The sequence below is a fragment of the Xyrauchen texanus genome, chromosome 45, assembly GCF_025860055.1.
Source record: "Xyrauchen texanus isolate HMW12.3.18 chromosome 45, RBS_HiC_50CHRs, whole genome shotgun sequence".
Taxonomy (NCBI): domain Eukaryota; kingdom Metazoa; phylum Chordata; class Actinopteri; order Cypriniformes; family Catostomidae; genus Xyrauchen; species Xyrauchen texanus.
The window spans coordinates 12,303,273-12,320,161 of record NC_068320.1 but is presented as its reverse complement, the minus strand read 5'-3'; the positions used below and the strand labels follow the sequence as shown (position 1 = coordinate 12,320,161).

Sequence of the window (16,889 nt, the reverse complement as noted above, 5' to 3'; positions counted from 1 at the left end):
TTCATAATGTTTTAGCATTTGAGAGCATTTGAGTTTTCAATATATTTTATTTAAAATCCGCAAAAGCCTCCTGTGACAAACAGATATATCAGCAGTTTCACACACAGCTTTTCAAAACGTGCACACTACAAAATCTTAATGTTAATATGTATTGAGCAATTGAAAACATGGACTAAAACCTGGTAGATAAATTGATTATTAATTGTAGTTTATATCAAATATACACTTAGAAATGTATGAAGTGGCAGTCTATAGCTCAAATCCTGAAGTACAACAGATTGCTGGGTGTGTTCCTAATATTACCAGCAGAGGGTACTGTAACACTTACATCCTTTTTATTTTGTAATTTTTAATCAACAAAATGAAACCAATTAGACCATTCAACATTATAATACATTCTTGCAAACAACCCACTGGGACTTATGGAGTTATTTGTGCAACTGAAGACCAAAAGCACAAAGACCTCAAGTTGATTTCCTACTTTGATTTGGCAGGTTAATTTTTAAATAACCATTTTCTGCTGCTAAAATTCAAAGTATTTGATTTACAGGATGGATGTCTGTAGTTCTTAATCTCACAGTATTAATCGTATAGACAAAGAGATTTTGTACAAAAATGTCACTTAGAATTGTAGAGAAAACTTTAAACAAATGCTTTACAATTACAAATTTGTTTACCAAATATTATTGAGAACTTAAGTACAAAATCTGCCTCTGCTTCTGGAAGTTGGTGACACTTCTTTATCCTTAAATAGGGAAACTTCAGAATCCGTCTCTTTGGGGGACTTGCCTCTCATAACTCCCAACAAACAGTTGTGAAACATTTGGCACAGTTCTATTACCCAACATATTTGCCTGTATGATTTCATTTAGTACAGAGCAAAGCTGTTTTGGCACGTTGGCAAACACTCATCAAATCACCTGATCTGCCCATTACTTGCTGATGATAAAATCACAGACAGTCTTTTGGATTCTGTCATTCCATTATTTTGTCTCCATCTAGAGGTCAATAGTCTCACTGCAGATGCTAAGAGCATCAATCTGTCTACACACACTGATAAACTCTTCTTGGACAGACTGGTCAAACTGCTGGTCCAGACTCTCCTGTGAGATTAATGTTCTGTAGGGTTTCTGGTGACCAGATGTGGCAGTGTGGTTTGAGCTACCACTTAGGGTAGAGGGTGGCAGATTGTGTCCCTCTGGACTAGAGCACAAAACTAGCGAGGAGCCAGCCAGAGACTGCCTGTAGAGGGAATTGGAACTAGAACTGCCTTGCCAGTGCTCTGGAGTAGAGCAACAAGTTGAGGATGACAAGGAGGGAGATGAGGATGGAGGAAAACCCAACAGAGGACCATCCTGTTGGGCTTGAGAAGGAAGCGGGTCCTGGGGTAGCACCTCCACACAGGAGGATGTTCTGTATAGGCCTGGATCAAGCGTATGAATGTCTCTGAGGGTTTGAGCACTACTGGAGCTGGTCTCCCTACCATCCAGGGAACGGTCACTATAGGTGAAGGGCCGTAAGGGGCTGAAGAGACTCATGGGGAAAATAGACTCACTAAATAATGCCTCATCGATGCTTCTGCGCAGATTAATTGGTGATGGAGGGTGCAGATCTGCTGTAGAGTCACTGGCACAGGATGATCCCACAGAGGGGGCACTAGTGTTGGGTTGATTTTTGGGAAGGTCTAGGTCAAGGTCCCGATAGGCCAATGCCCGGTTACTATGGTATAGAAGGTCAAGGCCATTCAAGCTGCCTAGACGTTCATCCACCAGTGTGTACAAGGGCAAGCATTCTGTTTCTCCATGCCCAATTGGATCACAGATGGCCAGCTTCTCCTGCTGGGATAGATTCCATTGGAAGCTCCCAGGAATCATAGATGACTTCGCTGCAAAAAGTTCAGTCCAGCCTGGTTGGGGAAGGTGATTGGAGCAGTAGACTGGCTGAGCAACTACCAGTACCAATGTGATGCAGACTACAGCCTCACACATTCTGCAATTTAACTGAAAAGTCCACCACGGCCAAGGCTGAAAGGCCTCAGTGCTCCCAGCGAGACCAAGGATGTGCAGCATGGCATAGAGTTGTAGCCCTGCGCAAGCCAGAGAGAAGACAGCCGAGAGAAGCACCTCAGCTGCTGCGCGGTCCCAATCTCGGCTCTCTGCAAATGGGCAACAGTTGTAGCGTTCAGCTGATGTTGGCGATGTGTTGTTCAGATGATAAATATGCTTAGAGTCAGCACGGACGTAGAAGTAGAACACGAAATATGCAGTGGACAGGAAAGTCGCCAGACCCACAAAGGAACCTCGGGAAATCAAGGACAGATACAGGTATAGTGGTGTCCCTTGTTGGTCAACATGGAGTAATGCAACAGGGCCAAATGCAGCAGCAAAGTGCAGAAGCACTAAGCAGGCTAGAAAGCAGGGTCTTTGAAAGGCTGAATAGGAAAGCTGCATACGGGAGCGCATTGACAGAAGCAGGAACACTAGGCCAAAGGCGGCTGTCATGCAGGGGAATGGTGCCTCATAAAGTAACAGAGAGGCCTCTGTGGATGCAAAGCGATTCTGGTATCCGTAGGAGTCGTAGACAAGGGCAAAGGCCCTTGTGCAGCCAGCAGCCACCAGGCAGAGGCTGACCAGTGTGAAGTATCCACAGCCTGATGGGTACTGTAGGGGCAGGCAGAGAAGGTTCAGGGTGGAGGCCAAGGCAACTAGACAGAACACAGTGCCCAGTCCATAAATGTGCAATTCCCACGCCGAACCCCATGTTGCCAGGGCACTGTTCCAATCAGAATAGAGTGCAACAAACATATGTGGGGCTGCAAAAGGTATGGGGCTCTGAGAGAGGTTAGTGGAGATGGTGGTTGTGCTGTAATTTTTGCTGCTGCTATTGCTCAGAACAGTGGTGGGCCATGTATCACTGCAGATTCCAGAATGTTCTGCATTGCAGTCCGGGAGTGGAGATTCTTGGATAAGGTCTGTCAGCCAGTCCTCAGACTGTGTTGTGGGCATTTCTGAAATACAACAGCATATGGATGGCAGTATTAATAAAAGCAGACACTGAGTTCTGAATGTTTACATAGTACAATTAAATTTTTCATCTCAAAAGATTAAGAAAATATAATTATGCAATGGAAATCTAGTAAACATTTGTCATGCATATGAAACATTGGTAAACCAACACAGAAATCCCAAAATTGCTTTGCTGTTTTAGATTTTGGATTATGTGGCTTGGCACTGATGTTGAGGAGTGTTATATACAGTAGGTCTGCATTGCCTAACAGACTTGGAATGACATAAGTAAATCATTTGGGTGAACTTTCCCTTTAATTGTGATGTTAACCCACCCCCACATTATGTATAGTGAAGACTTCATGTAGTTGTTAAGTGCTCACGACATGATCGTATCATGATTTGTTAAGTGCTGGTGAGACCCTGCCTCATTTTGGGTTGCTTCTGTAGTCTTTTATATGTTAGTAGTGACTGACAATTTCCTGTTACACCCAAAGCCAAATATACTGCTTTGTTTATGACCTTCCTTCTTTAAAAAAAAGCAAGCCTACACATACAGTAGACATGGGTCACTCCTAAAGGTGGGTTTGGTATTTTTGCACTGGTTTTGGCCACCTTGGCTGATGACCACCACTTTGGCAAAATATATTATATACTACTATTCCAAGTCAGTGTTGAGTATTGGCCTCCATTCGAGTGTCAGAAAAGCGATCTAGTGTTTATTCTGATGGTGTGGGCAGATAATCAAATGTATCCATCCTAGATTAATGGTGTCATGTGTGTAACAGCTGAAAACTGCTCAATAAACATTTATCTTTAATCAAGACTCCCACAACATCACAACATTGCAACACTCATTGGATCTTAACTTCAACATGGCTGTTTAGCCACTTAAATGAAATATAGGCTATAGTAAAGTACTCCTTTTTGCCACAAAAGGTCAGTCATCCAAGCTTTGGCACATCTGAATATATTGTTGACATGATTTGTTTTCAGTAAAATGGTTTGACTGGATTTTTAGCTTGGAAAAATGAAAGAAAAAAAAAAAAAAGGTTAGGCTTTTCAGAGATTCCAGCTGCCAATTTTAAATCATGGATTTTTGATGACAATGAGTTGTTTTAAAATACTTATCATGCATTTTTAATTATAAGTTTGATGGTGTTAAAGGAAACGTTAACCCAAAAACAAATATTCTGTCATCATTTACCCTGATATTGTTCTTATGGAGCCCCCTAGAGGATAGGGAGGGATTTTTTTTTACGAAATAGTTTTGCGTGCTTTTGCAATAGTTTTGCAATTCCTTGCAATACATTTACCATGGCTTTACTACAGTAACCAGCCATGTTTTAACCATGATATTAGTAATGAAACCATAGTGATAATACAGGAAAACTAAAACTATGATTATAAAAATCTTAATTTTGTGGGAATCATGGTTTTACCATACAAATATCATAGTTTAACTATGGTTTTACTCATTTTGTGGTAACACTTTAAAATAAGGCTACATTTGTAAACAGTAAACAACACGAGGTAACGTGAACAATACAATAATGAACAATGAATAATACTTTTACAGCATTTATTAATCTTGGTTGATGTAAATTTCAACATATGATTTTTAAAATCAAAAGTTGTAGGCCTATATGTTAACATTAGTTAATGCACTGAACTAACAACACTTTTTTATTTATTAACAAACTAAATGCTATACCAATATTGTAGACTCACTATAGTAATCATAGTTTTGGGTGGAAAACACGTTTCTTTCTGTAGCAATATTGTATGATTGTTGTATTATACTTTTGTTGTATGATTTTTGTAGTCTAACCAGTTTTTTAATGATTTTATTTATTTATTTTTTGATGGAAAACATGGTTTAAACATTAATATTGTAGTAACTATGAAAAGTGAGTTAAGTAACAATGTTTTTAGGTGGAAAACATGGTTTTAATACTGTATACTCTATCCATATAGTAACTATGGCTTTTTCTACAAATTAATAATGGTAGATTTACTACAAATACCATGGTATTTGTAGTAAAATCAAAATAACAACAAAATTATATTTTTATTACCATAGCATTTTCCCCCCTGTATTAGTACTATGGTTGTATTACAATTTCAAAGTTAAAATATGGTTATTTTAGTAAAACCATTTTAAATTAATTGTGAGGAACACAAAACGTATTGTGAGGCAACGCAAAACTACTTCAGAAGAATAATTCTCGCCCAGTCTTTTCAGGGGCTCCATACGTTCCAAACCCATATGATACAAAAGCAGATGTTTAATTTGGAATGTCATGCATGAGTTAATTAGACTACTTTTATTATAATTTGTGTCATTTCCCTAAGCTTTAAAGTGAGGCACTATCCAGTGCTATTGTATTGAATAGACAGAAGACTATTCATTAAAATATATTTTGTGTTCTCCATAAGAAAGTCAGTAATACATGTTCAGAATGACATGAGAGGGAGTAAATTATGACAGATTTCTTTAAGTTACGCCCTTATTTTAATATTTGTGTTACTCTATGTCACACATAGGCTATGAATGTGTGCTAATACAAGCCTCACCATTTTACATGATGTGCTAAATTTGCTAAACACCCTTAAATAGTACATTTGAAATGGATATTTAGAGCTTTGAGTGGGCACACTACAAAAATGCTAAATTCAAACCATTGTTTGCACAAGACTGTATGACTTGTTTTTAAAAACTTAAAAAGAAAAATCCTGATTTAGGAAATTCCATCCAAGATGTATTCGCTGACTCTGGAGGCAGATACTTCTGTTTGCTTATTTTTTAGAATTTATATCTCTTAAGTCACTTAGAAAGAATATTTGTTTGTTTGAAATGTAAGAGTCTGAACAAGAGTGGAACAAATTCACAGCAGCGCCATCTTTATTTTTAGATGGTAATGACAACAAGGCTGTGAGGGATTGACGTACAGTCTCTTCAATGGGTTGTACAGTCGTTTAAAATGGATCGTTCCGCTGACGTAACACTAAAAAAACAACGATTTTTTTTATGTTTCAGTTGTTACGAGTTATTATTAGTTAGATGTGATCTAGAAGATTTATACAGCTTTATACAGAAAATGCCATTAAATAGACTGTACTTATTTCCCCCACAGCCTTGTTTTCATTCCAGTCAATAAATAAAGATGGCGCTACTGTGAATAAGTTCCATGATAAGCTTAAAATGTGATATCTGAAAGTAATGTTCACCATCAAATGACAACCTCTCTAAAATGAGCTATGCATGGCATATAAAAAGCTTGGGTAAGTGTCACGCTATCTTAATGAGAATAATTACTGTTTTTGATTAACTGCCGGGTGTGTGCAGTGTGTAAGGAGAAATTGTATGGTGGGCAGACACAGGAAGAGGTTGGCTTGAAGGCTGGGCACTGATAAGAGCAATTGTTGTAGCAGGAGCCTCACATGTCCTCCCTCTTTATTTCCTGTTGCTTGCTTGTGCCCTTCAGCTTCATGGGTGTGGAAAATATGACTAGTGTCTGGACGTAAAGTTTCAGTTGAGGAATCAATCAAATCTCAATGACCCCGATCCTTGTTACAATGCTGCCACATTAGATGAAACTCAATTCAGGGATCTGCATACATAATCTACAGTATCACAAACAAATAGAGACAACTGTCTCTGAAAAACAGATAGCTCACCCAAAAATACACATTTCATAGAATAATAAAGGAGATGTTAGATGCTAGTCTCAGTCACCACTCACTTTCATTGCATCTTTTTTCCATACAACGAAAATGAAAGAAGAATGTTGAGGGTGAGTAAATGGTGACAGCATTTTAATTTTTTGGGGTAAACTATCCATTTAAAGCAAATTTTCACAATTTCAGCCCTGAGTTTTAAGTGGTTTTCTCTTTCCATGTTGTTATAGTAGTTCATTGGCAGGAAGTTCAGCGGGAGGGGTTAGGAAGCAGATGAAAGGCAAATGTCTCCATGGATCCACATGGGGTTAATGCGAATCCCTATCTTATGATAGGCAGGGACTATTGTTGATGATGCCTCCCTGGGCGAGTCTATACAGGTTTATCATGGCTAGAAATTCTTTCACCATTTTAAGGCATCATCACCCACAAAGTCTGTTCAGACATGTTGCCCCTAACTTTATATCTTTACCTTCTCTAACCAATCAAGTCTCAAGAACAACTATAGCACACAATTGAGTCTATCATTGTATCCAGAATGTTAGCCTTAGTCACCATTCACTTTCATTGTAGATTATAGACCAAATTGAACCTGAAAATTCTGACTAACATCTCCTTTTGTGTTTCAAAGAAGAAATACAGTAATACAGGTTTGGAACAACATCCCTGGCATCTGATTACCAAAGTATTTTAGGACGAAAACATGTCCTGACTGTGATTCGATAATGCCAGCATCCACTGTTTAATTAGGAACATAGTGCTCCACCACCATGCCATGCAAGTGCTAGTTCAGATTTCATCTGTCTTGCCTCACTTTCAATATATGCCCTGTCTAATAATAGATGAGAGGACGGCAGGGTTGGACAATCCCATACATATTGATGAGACCGAATAGGGCAGTGAAAAAGACAGGAGCTGATCCATCTCCTTCCAGGGTTGGACATTCGAGTTTTGGGGCAAGATTTATGTGTGTGCTCAATTTTGAAACCTTCTTTCATTTTGATATACGTCATCTACAGTTTTGTGGGTCGGAGATCTGCATGTACTTTACTTCATGAGATGGCTCAGATAAACACTCGCATCTTCTCGCAACCTGGTTCTTGGATCATTGTGGCATATTTTGTCCATCTATTAATGGAATTTAGGTTAGCTTGCTCAATGCGAATGGAAAAAAGTGGGTTAGGTGCCACCGAAGAGGAGCTTGGTCTAAGATGTACCTCGTGATCGACAAGGGAATGTGATGTAAAGTTGCACACTTATGGCCATATGTTGATACATCTGCTGTACTGAGACACGTTGTGTAACGCAACTCTCAGAGGCAGTTTGGCAGTTGGCTTGTTTGTTGGAGGCACCAACTCTGCAATGTAAGTGCTCCTATAACTAGTTCCTCCTCCCACAGGAAGCAATTTCAGACAGGTAAAAGATGGGTGGTCTGAATACACTCGGCCACATCACACACAGATATCTTCCTTCCCATCACATAACACACTGTAAACAATAATGCTCAAAATAATTGTTTTGAGAACAGAAAAATTAAACCATACAAATTAGTTCAAATAAATTAACCTTGATGAGTATTTGGACCTTTTTTCTTTCTTTTGAGTTCACAAAAGTAACTTGAAATGTTTTATTGTTCTAAGTTTTAATAAACTTGTTTCTTTAAATTAACAGGAACTTAAATTTAACTGAAACTGGGCAGGGGATTTCTATTTCCCAGCATGCTTTTCATGGCACTCGACATGGAGAGTAAATGTTAAAAAGAAGTGTTATATAATGTGACTTTTTGCAAGATGAATTTAAATGAGGAGATTTGTTAGTGTTTACATATTTGTTGTGTTACTTAGAAGAGTTTCTGTTACGTTTGAGTTGTTGTGGTTACCGTTAAGGAGCTTGAGCTTAGTTTGAGCGCAAGTAAAAGTCAAAACTGATGGTAAATTGCTTTACTCATTTGCTATGCTAATCAAAACGTAATGTTACCATTCTTCATGCTAACAGTCACTGTAGCTAGTACTAGCTAGGTTTCCTCTACTTTAAGTATTTAAGTTCAGCCAGACAGTTAAACTTAATGTTAAGTGCCATCAGAATGTGACTTTGCTTACTCAATATTTCAGGTTAAGAGCTATTAAAGCCCACAATAAATTTTAGGAGTTTTACAGTCCTTTAAGATTTTTGCTTGTCAGACTGTGTGATATGAACGCATGGCACACTGTGCAACATTATTTCAGATTGTGCAATACACATTTTAGCCAACTGTAGTCCCAATTGTCCCGATCTATGAACATGACACTCGTTACAGGTGTGGTGCAGAATAGAAGTGAAACAGCGAGATTTAGCCGCCCCCGGATGAGCATTTTTCCCCTGAAAGTAAGGACATCAGCATTTCCGTTGTTACACCACTCCATCACGAACATATGTAGGCTAACATATAAAAAGAAAGATGGATTTTGTCAAATAGACCTATAATAAGACAGCCTGATCACAAATACAGAAAATTACAGATGTTGAGAATGAACACGAGTGCGGGAGGTGAAACTGGTCAGGTAAACAGGTAAAACTGGTCAGGATGGTCTTAACTGGTCAGCCTAGTCTTAGCTGGTCTCCCAACCTGGCCAAGCTGGTTGTTAGCTGGTTTAGTTGAGAGGCTTGATGGTCTCCCAGCCTGACCAGCTAAAAAGCCCTACACTCCTTTAAAACAAGCTAACTGACCAGACTGACCAGGATGGGTGGCCATCTGCGACCAGCCAACTAGCTTAGGCTGGTTTTGGCTGTTTTTTTTCCAGGAGGGATTCTATTTGATGATGAAAGTGTTGCAGAAATCCCAGCATTCCAAAATATTTTGACCACTTGATACATTTTGTCTAAATTAATATTTGTTTTGAATAAGTTTTAATAGTAATAAGCCTGCTGGAAAATCCAGCTAAAGATAGTAGCTGTGATTTGCAGCATGGAAGCTGTTTTTTATCTGGTCCAAGCTCATCATTAGCTGGTTGAACATTTACCACATTCTGAAAACTACAGTATTTTGACCACCTTAAGCTGAGCCAGCTGGTGGCTGGTTTGCTACTGATTTAAGATGGTCTACCAGCCTGGCCAGCCAGAAACCATCTACTATGTTCCAAAACATAGCTACCAGCATAATCAGGATTTTCCAGTTTTTTCTACCTTTCTTTTCATTTTGGAAAGCTGGAAAGTGGTGCTATTTAATCAGGTTGAAGGTCACTTCATTATATTTATCTTCTAAAATATATCTCATGTCCCAAGTAAAATTATCACAGGTTTAGTTAACATTCTGGCATGTATTCCAGATAGTTTTAATTACCTGTGTTCCTGAGAGTCGTTGCACTTGCTGATGTTGTCTGCTCACTGTGTCGCTCTTGTGTTAGATTAGCACTCCTCCCCGTTCCCTCATCTCCTTCCTCCGATGCAAAGCCTGCCGCGAAAACAGAGCACACAAGGCTTAAACATGGTACTGAATGTAAGAGGGTTGGAAGAGAGTTTTTATGACTGAAAGAGGGAAGATACAGGAATATTTCCTAACCTAGTTATGTCAAACAGATCACTGCAATGCACTGAACCTGAGCCAGGCTTTCGTGGCATTGGGGCTGGCATCTCATTTTGTAATGACGATGACTTTAACAATGACTGTGTTTGCTGCTGTCTCCATTATGGCAGGACTTCATTACACATCAGAAACAGAAACCTTATCTTTGTGACCAAGCAGGATTGTATAAACTATTCAAACTTTTCTATGTGATAAAACTACAAACACACACCTGGATGTGTGGCTGTGTAGTATTAACACACACACACACACACACACACACACACACACACACACACACACACACACACACACACACACACACACACACACACACACACACACACACAATAACATGACTGAAACAAGCCCTGACGCAATGAGGGCAGAGTGTTTCATATCTGCTCATTGGTCAGTAATTCCCACAGATCCCATTGAAATAAATTGTTTTTTAAATCTACATTACCACACAGCACACCACCATGTTGGTCACAAGGGGCTCACAAGAGTGTTGCTATGTAGATGTTTGGGTGTATTTGTGCATATGGATCCTTATGTAAAAGGATGCTGTAAAAAGGTTGCTGTATATTTTACAGTAACTTACTGACAGCTGGATGTGCAATTACTGTTTTTCCAATTATAGTATTATTACTGTATTTTCAGTTACAGTATTACTACTGTATCTTAATTTACATTATTATAACTATTTTTCAATTACAGTATTAGTACTGTTTTCAATTAGATTTTAGCTTCATTTACTTCAAACAAAATTCATTTTCTACCTGTAAAAAACAATTTCAGTACAGCCCTGTAAACCATAATGACTTTTACCCCCCAAAAAATCACAATTACTCATGAATATTTGTCCTTAAAATTTACTTTTTAATTGTTGAACATTTACTTATTAAAAGTACATATTACAAATGTGTTCATGTACTCTATTGTCTTTATCTTGTTCTTTTTATAAACTGGTTGGGAAGCCAACAACATAACTTTGTCTTAACATTTATAACCATCATAAGAAACATCCACTTCTTGTCCTAATAAAATAAAAACAGGCCTTACATACATAAAATGATAAAAAAAAAAAATTGTGGTTACAAACATTTATGAGAAGTTATAACATATTATAAGATGTATTATGAGACATTAACAATGCATTAAAAGGCCTTTACAATGCATTATAAATATGGGCTTCATAGAAAGTGTTACTGTACATTTTAAGCACAAAAAAGACAATAAGACTTATTTTTCAGAGAATATACAGTAACTTGAATTAATTTATTTTTTTTATTACCCCATTGACAACACAAAAATGTTGTGTTACATTTCCGTAGTTTTGCCAATCAAAGTCGACAAGCTCTCTGATGGCTGATGCTTTTTCTTTGGATCCTCTTTCCAGATTTCTGGCTGATCTGTAACTTTGATTGGCATTTGGTGCCATCAGGGTTTATTCTCGGAATGAACCTGCAAGCACAAGAAAAAACACATTATTTCTCAAACCAGTGTTTCCCCAACTGTCATAACTTTGTGCTGTATGCACTTTGATGTTAATAAAAGCAATATGTACTATGCACTACATCTGAACGCACCTAAAGGGAAGGTAAATAATTAGTTGATAAGCCATCACATTCAAATAATTGAAGCTCCATCCATTACAACAAAATGTATTTTGGGTTACCTAATGCTGCTACCCCCATTTTTACAAAATGTCAGCATTTACATTTTCCACTGGCCACCTCTTTCTGGTACTGCACATTGAATACATAGTAGCAGCCAAACAGGACAGCTCATGCTGATGAAACATCCAATAGCTCTTGCGGCTGGATGATGAATCTGCTCTCTATAGTCAGCATCCATGTTTTTGCTTGACATACAGAATCTCCTGTAACAGACTGGCACAGCAGCTTTTCAGTGTTATTATAGCCCATGGTCAGCCTATGGGTAAAAACCACCATACCATAACAGAAATTAAGACTAACAATTATGGGTGACGATGTGGTGAGAGTGCTTAAAGGTGGTGTTGTACTGACATTATGGTGTATGAAGTTTTTAACAAAATATCAGCATTTATGATATTAGTTAGCAAAACTTGCCATTGCCATCCATTTGAGCAGGTCCACAACGTTATATTTATTTGGCTGTGTGTGCTTCCGACGCATGTGTGACTTAAGTGCAGACAGAGTCTGAAAACTGCAAGGACAAGTTGGCAAACCACAGCCGAACCCAGAATAAGCCAGGTTCCTATGCATTGTGATATGGTGGTAAAATCTGGAAAGCATTCGCACAGTTAAATTGCATTGTTTACACACAAATTGCACGACCATCTTGACAGTTATCACTAACTAGTTGCTCGATAAATATTAACCATCAACTTTGAATGCCGCGACGATTTTGAAACATAATGTTAGTCTATTAACGACAGATATGAGAGGCTGCTTATTTAATGTTAATGTTTTAATATTAAACTAACGTTAGAATCCTATAACGTTGGTTTCATCACCAGTTTCTTCATCTTATGTATGTCTGCTTAACAAATGCTTACTTCGGCTAATTTAGTTAATGTTAACTTACTCACCAGCTGATGTTGATATAGCAATCACCAACCACCCCCGGCCAACAGCCAGAAAAAGTCTCCAAAATTCACTTCCGACGTCAAAAACGACACGATCCAGACCACAAACTTGAAAATAAAAACAAAAGATTCACTTAAATAAAATGAAAATACTGTTAAATACACAGGTTAATATATTAAAAAATTTCTCAATTTTACATAAAATAATAATAGAAATAATATACGAACCTTTTTGTTGAGTTACCGGTACATATTTTCTCTTTTGTCCTTATACTGCGACTTCCACGAAACAGTTAAAATAAAACTTGAAAATAAATCTCTCTTGCCATTGGTCAGTTTTTCATCGGCAGGTTCACAACTGTAAATGGATTTACAGTAGAGAAAGATTACAGTAGATTACAGATTACATATATTTTCCCATAATCCTTTGTTATTTACAGTAATATACTGTTTACATGTTTTACAATATCTCTCTGATTTAGTATGGAGATTGTTGTGCTCCTCATGCTGAGGGTAACAGGCTTTCATTCCATATACAGACACACACAATTGTAACCTTTAGGGTGACTTGAAGACTGGTGTATTTATGGAAATAAATCCTGGTATTAATTGCATAAAACCTGCATAATTCATGTTCTTGTATAAAGTAGTGTTTTGCATGTTGTCAGGATGCCTGTTTCAGTTTTGATCACAGCAGATCTTCATGCTGTTAGCCTCCATTAGCATGAATAACAAGCTCTGCACCAAACCAAGCAGGGAGCCTTCAAGAAGAGCGTGGTTGTGTGTGTGTGTGTATGTGATTGTTCCAGGCTCTTCTCATCCTTTCTTGCCAGGTTTTCACACAAGCTATCTATCTTTCTTTCTTTCTCTTTCTATTTCAGTTTGTATTTTTGTGTGTAATCACAGACACTTGAAACTATTTCTAAATGAATGACTTTTTATGTTCATTACACAATGCTCTGGAATACTCAATTCCGATTGGTGAATCGCACCCTCCAGTCATTGGATGTCAGAGAATAATGACCAAACATCCAGTTATTTTTCACCAGTAATCCGTGTAGAAAGCCTACATCTTTCTTAATACTCAAATCACTCTGCGATGTTTAAGCTACTGTAATACAATAATTTCAACTCAAATCAATATTAAATGTCTTTTTAATCATTTATTTGGTAAGTAGCTATGTAATAAGCGGCATAATGAGCAGTCAAATGGTCCTTACGGCAAAATAACCCCTTCAGGGACTGACTGTAAATTATCCCTTTCACATTGCAAAAAAATAAAATAAAAATGATTTGTTATTTTTCCTGACAAAATATCAAGATATATTTACTTCAAGGAATGTATTTTGGATTAGTTTATTTTTCTTACCCTATTGGAATATAGTTTGTTCTTGTTTTAATATTTAATCTAACACAATTTATTGAGGTTTATGCTTAAAACAAATTCAAGTTTCTGCATATAAAAATAAGTCTTATTGTCTTTTTTGTGCTTAGAATTTACTGTAACACTTTCTATGAAGCCCATATTTATAATGCATTGTAAAGGCGTTATAACGCTGGATGTTATATACATTACACATGCACAAAATACAAAATAACACACATTCAGTGTACATTTTGAGATATTACAAAAAAACACAAAAAAAACCAAGGTTAAAATATATCAGCAAAAAAAAAAAAAAAAAAAATGTATGTTGATCACACAAAAATCAATCTGATTCTATACTGGACTCTATTCAATAAACTTTGATGATTGTGCATCTTATTTGGAGACTTATTTTTGAAAAACGTTTGACTGTTTACACTATACAGCACTTATACGAATAACTTTATTAATGTTAAGGATGAGACCAGAGATCCATGTAGACAAAGTTAACAGAATTTATTAATAATGAGACACAGCAGAGCTGGCAAAGCATGAGTGAATCTAACAATGAACACAAAACAGAGTGGGGTAAACATAGCTAAACAATCAGGGTTCCCATGGAAACGCTGATTCCGCATGCCCGCGGCACCTGGAACACATGAAGAGAACTTAAACACAATAGAACAAATCAGCGGACTCACCGAGACGGTTACAATTAGCTTCTGCAGCGTTAAAATTGGATGTTGCTTGTGTTATAATGTATTGTACTCTAAAATATAACTATGAATAACGAAAGTCTTAGAATTTATTAGAACTGTAGTTATATTTATTTATGAGAAGTTTTAACTTATTGTAAGGTGTGTTTTGAGACATTATTAATTCAGTATAATGCATTTGTAATGCCTTTACAATGCATTATAAATATGGGCTTCATAGAAAGTGTTATCACATTTATATTTATCATGTTTATTTTTACTGTAATACACATGATTGGCTTATTAGATAATCACATGAATAAGTAGGTGTACAGGTGTTCCTAATAACATGCTCAGTGAGTGTATATGTGCTGTTTTACCTATCCTGTGTCTATTCATGGGGTGATTTAGATGTTCTGACTCAATTATAAATTGAGTTGAGTGCATCTTTCATCTGCTGGCTTCAAATGAAGCATCAAAATTCTGCCATTACTCTCTGTCAGAGCCACCTAAACCATTGACTCTCATTAGATGATTAGGAATATCCTCTCCTTGAAACTTCTTCATCAAAGCATCCCTTTTTACCTTCATCTTTCTGTCTTGTTCTCCTCCCTACCTTCTTTCAACACTATACTCTTCCTCCATTGAATCTCTCTATTCCCTTCACCTCCATTTCTTTCTCTGCTCTTCAAAAATTAAGACTTTGTCTTGAGGAATTTAACCCCTCCACAGTGTCAGATACAACATGCAATCTCTCTCACAAGCCTGTATGTGCATGCATGAGAGAGAGAGTGTGTGTATTTGTCTCTCTGTGCCTGTGTGTTTGTTTGAGTGATTATGAAGAGAATTCAATAGATTCAGGGGAAAAAACAGATCTGAATTTCATTAAAAAAGTAACTAGATTAAAAAATAAAAACATAGTTAATTGTAATTTTCCTTTAAGACACACAATCTAGACTAGACACTCCTTAGAGAACATATTCTTATGATTAAAAGGATTGTTATGCAAAAATAAAAATGATCTAATCATTTAATCACACTCATGCCATCCCAGATGTGTATGGCTTTCTTTCTTCTGCTGAACACCAACAACAATTTTTTAAAAGAATATCTCAGCTCTGTAGGTCCTCACAATGCATGTGAATGGTGACCAGAACTATTAAGGTCCAAAAAGCACATAAAGGTAGCATAATAAATAAGACTATAGAAGCAGATCTATATTCAAGTCCTTTATTTCTATAAATTCTCCTCCCTGCCCAGTAGGTGGCAATATGCACAAAGCATGTGAATCACCAATAACAAAATAATGTGAAAGTGAAAGTGGAGATTTATAGTAACAAAGAGCTCAAATATTCATCTGTTTCTCACACATACTGATCATATCTCTTCTGAAGACATGGATTAAACCACTGGAGTTGTATGTATTATATTTTTAAAGTTCTAGCCACCATTCACTTGCATTGTGAAGACCTACAGAGTTGAGATATTCTTCTAAAATTCTTTGTTGGTGTTCAGCAGACACCAAGAAAGAAAGTCATACACATCTGGGGTGGCATGAGGGTGAGTACATGATTAGAGAAGTTTCATTTTTGGGTGAAATATACTTTTATGAAAAGGTTAGCAAGGTAATATGTTTAAAGTTGCTGCAATTGATTTCAGCTGTTCTACTTTCATGAGACTAAGCCATTGGATTGGCCACACCCCCTCTTTCCAAAACCCAGAACTGTAAAGACACCAAATTAAGCTTTATTGCGAGCAGAAACGGTTGTTATAAACAACAGTAGCAAAATAGCGCCCTCAATTGACAACTGTTATGAACAACATGGCATAAAAATGCATTTATGCCTCAATAATTAGTTGCAACTACAATACTATGAAAACATGCAAAATGATTGACAGGCAGATAACGTCATTGTCCACAGACCGCGGACACATTTTTGTTTGCTGTTCACAGAATCTAAAGCTGTCACAGAGACCGGTGAGAGATCTCAGGACACTTATTTCATTAATATCTTAGGAATATTTT

At 37.2% G+C, this 16,889-nt stretch overlaps 1 protein-coding gene across 1 annotated transcript in view; it reads right to left on the bottom strand.

Moving 5' to 3' along the window:
- Positions 1–63: 63 nt before the first annotated feature.
- Positions 64–16,889, bottom strand: part of LOC127637554 (proline-rich transmembrane protein 4-like) — a 28,666-nt gene continuing 11,840 nt past the window's right edge. The window contains exons 3-4 of the mRNA XM_052118661.1: positions 10,006–10,116; positions 64–3,007 (exon numbers count right to left, since the gene is read on the bottom strand). Coding sequence (XP_051974621.1) covers positions 999–3,007; positions 10,006–10,116 — 2,120 coding nt within the window. The 3' untranslated portion in view covers positions 64–998. The remainder of the gene's footprint in view (positions 3,008–10,005; positions 10,117–16,889) is intronic.